At 38.9% G+C, this 3,361-nt stretch overlaps 1 protein-coding gene across 1 annotated transcript; it reads right to left on the reverse strand.

Moving 5' to 3' along the window:
* Positions 1-2,348: 2,348 nt before the first annotated feature.
* Positions 2,349-3,148, reverse strand: LOC147511477 (uncharacterized). Its single transcript, XM_086598481.1, has 2 exons — positions 2,783-3,148; positions 2,349-2,576 (listed from the first exon to the last, which is right to left on the reverse strand). Exons 1-2 carry the CDS (start codon positions 3,146-3,148, stop codon positions 2,349-2,351), a joined length of 594 nt encoding a protein of 197 aa, XP_086454607.1.
* Positions 3,149-3,361: the final 213 nt, after the last annotated feature.

The raw sequence follows: 3,361 nt of genomic DNA on the forward strand, positions 1-3,361 counted from the left end.
GTGCCTCAGGTGAAGGTCGTCATATTTTAGACCTAGCTCAACAGCAGTTAGAGTTTCGTAGTTGGGCTTCTATTATATGGCAGCTATGGAATGGTTACATAGAACATCATTACGTTCAGAGAGCTAAAGAGTTGACTGGCCTACGATGCATTGTGTTTGGAGCTAATGTTACATGGTATTTGGGAGAGCGTTGTCGGCGCCTAGTGACGGGTGAAACTTCAATTCCTTGTGGTCCACCTTCCCCTGCGGATCTTAGTCAGGCCTCTCCTGCGACACTACAGTGGTAGTCAGAAAATGTTGGTGTTCCTGCTGCTAGTTTGGTCCGACTTGTTAGTGAGGACCAGTACAAAGCTTATTGCGCGTGTCAGTAGGTATGCTTCTTCCCACCTTGAGTAGAGCTGTAAATGTGGACTACATTGGTCCATCTGGTCTCCAGGATGATGTGCATATCTCACAACCGGTGGATGCGACCTTGTCTTACACACCTTACCCGCAGAGAGAGTGTGAGGTCGATGCACTCGACAATGCAAGCAACTGGACTGTCCCTATCACTTTACAGAATGGGCAAATCATTCATCACCATATTGAACTAGTGGGTCGAGAATCAGTGCCCCAACTTCCTATTTCTGATCAGCTGTCTCGTGTAAGTAACTTAATTTGTTTGATTGTTTTATTTGTATTTATTACCGTACTTGTTAGTGTTGGTTATGATAAGTAATTGTTATCTTTGAATATATGCAGGTTAAGATGAAGGCAATGTTAGAGGATGTTCTACATGCAAATGCTTCAAAGGCTCGTGTTATATCTCATATCTCAAATGGGATGTATAGTACTTCAGGTGATGTCATCCGAGCTTTTAACGACACTATTGGTCATAGTAGTCCAGAGGATCAACATACTCATTCCCAAGCATCTGAGACTCATATGACCCCACCGGGAGGTGTATATACTATCCTCTGTTTGAGCCTCCACAAACATCTAGGTGCCACTCCATCTTTCATGGTGACTCCGGCTTTGATGGCGTTAGAAGTACGTTTCAGGGGGATAGTAGTGGCAATGGAGGGTGGTGGTAGCACGGTACTTCAATAGCTCCCTTGGTGGCTTGATGGTATAACATCCTCAAAATTTTAACCTTAGATTATTTTAGCTATTTTTTTAAATAAATTTTTGTGATGCTTGTACCATTTATTTTATTTCTTTTATTTAGATGATTAATCAGTGTTAGTGTTTTGACCTTTGGGCTTAGACTAACTTCTGCCCATGTTAAGTAATGGGCTTATGTATGGTGGCCCAATAACTTTAGTATTAGTCCTCGCACACATATTGGATTGTGGATTGGAAGAGGTAGAGGGAATATTAGGTACTGGGCGGAGGTACTGATGGTGTGTGACTGCAAGTCATATGCCTTTCTTTAAAGACTTGACTTTTCAGTGCCCATAATGTAACGCAGAGGAATAGAGTATAGGGTTTGTTTCGTAGTTCAGAGTTTTTTTTTAGAGGAAACATATATATTATTTTATTGTGGATATCTATTTTGTGAAAGTATGGTGAGAAATCTAAAAGGTCTCTTCAATTCTTATTCTAATTGTTATTGAGGATTTGTTGGTAGATTTTGCTTGCTCGGCACGTTGACGTTTTTATATAAATTCTTTTTCAGGTGATCCATGTAGTTAACGGAGTGCCACTTAGATAAGAGTAGTGGATTACAGATGGCGCGTATCAGACTAGGTAGTTCTTAAAATATATTTCCTTTCAAGTTGTAATAAGTGAAGGACTTCTTTATTTTGTTTGTAAGAAATATTTAATTTCCTCGAATGTTGTATCTATTTGATATCATGTTGATTATGGGAAAGTATTGAAAATACGAGGAGATTGTCGGGTATGACAGGATGTAATAATGTAGTTTATGATACATTACAGGTATGACAGGATTAATATTATGAAAAGTATTGAAAATACAAAGGATGCACTGTCCATTTTTTTTTTTTTTTTTACACTTTAAATTAATTCAAAAGATAGTTTATAATATGTAACTTCGAACACATAACATTTGAAATACAAAACTTAAAAGTTACATACAACACAACATACAACATTGAAACGTGAAGATTGGAACTTGGAAATAATAAGACAACAAACAACTTTATTTATTGGTTTGAACTTGGAAATAATAAGACACCAAACAACTTTATTTATTGGTTTGCACGCCATTCCCACAAGTGATTAATTAAGCGTTGTTCTAATTCTCTATGCTCAGCTCGATTGTGCATGTGAGCTAAACGTTGCAGGACTCTTATAAATTCAACATTACTAGTGTCTCGTTCAAGAACAATATGTGGGACAGCAGTCTATTCATAATTATAGTTCCTAGTAGGTGGTAAATCTCCAAACTCTTCTGCATGCACATATGTATGTCTTTCTTCTTCCACAATCATGTTATGCATAATTATGCATGCTGACATAACATCATGCAACACATTTTTCTCCCATAGGCGAGCTCGACCCCTAACAATGGCAAATCTTTTTTGAAGAACTCCAAATGCTCGTTCAACATCTTTCCTGTAACACTCTTGCATCTGTGTAAAAAATTGTTCTCTTTCACCTCTATGTTTTTTTATCGCTTTCACTAGTGTAGACCATTTAGGATATATATCATCCGTCAGATAATAACCAATGGTGTAGTTTCTACCCATGAGAGTGTAGTTTGCAGGAGGGGTAAGAACAAACATGAGATTATTGAAAAGAGTAGAGTGCCGTAAAACATTAACGTCGTTATTAGTACCTGGTAGACCGAAGTAAGCGTGCCATATCCACATGTCGTAAGAAGCAACTGCCTCAAGTACGATGGTTGCAGCTCCATGTCTTCCAGTGTACTGTCCTGCCCACTCTGTTGGACATGCTTCCCAAGTCCAGTGCATACAATCGAGACTACCAAGCATTCCTGGAAACCCCTTAGCTCAGCAACGTTAAGCAACCTTGCAATGTCCTCCTGGTTTGGTTCTCTCAAATATTCGGGACCAAATGCTTCCATTATAAGTTGGCAGAACAATTTTACATATGAGAGCATGGTTGATTTAGCAATGCGGAAATACTGATCCAGAAAATCAGCTGGGGTTCCGTAAGCTACCGTTTGCAATGCACACAACATTTTTCCCCAAGACGACAATCCGACTTTACCAGCTGCGTCATATTTCTTCTTCCAAACGTCACTATGTTGCTTAAGGCGACCTAATCCTCAAGAATAGCTGACTACTCATTTGGTTGCGACTGTTGAAAATGCTTCATCATATGTGGGATTCGGACCAAAGTAATCAGCCTTTAGACAAGCATTGACCATGGCTCTATTACGGTTAAGATACTT

Source organism: Coptis chinensis, chromosome 3, assembly GCF_015680905.1.
Source record: "Coptis chinensis isolate HL-2020 chromosome 3, ASM1568090v1, whole genome shotgun sequence".
NCBI lineage: Eukaryota > Viridiplantae > Streptophyta > Magnoliopsida > Ranunculales > Ranunculaceae > Coptis > Coptis chinensis.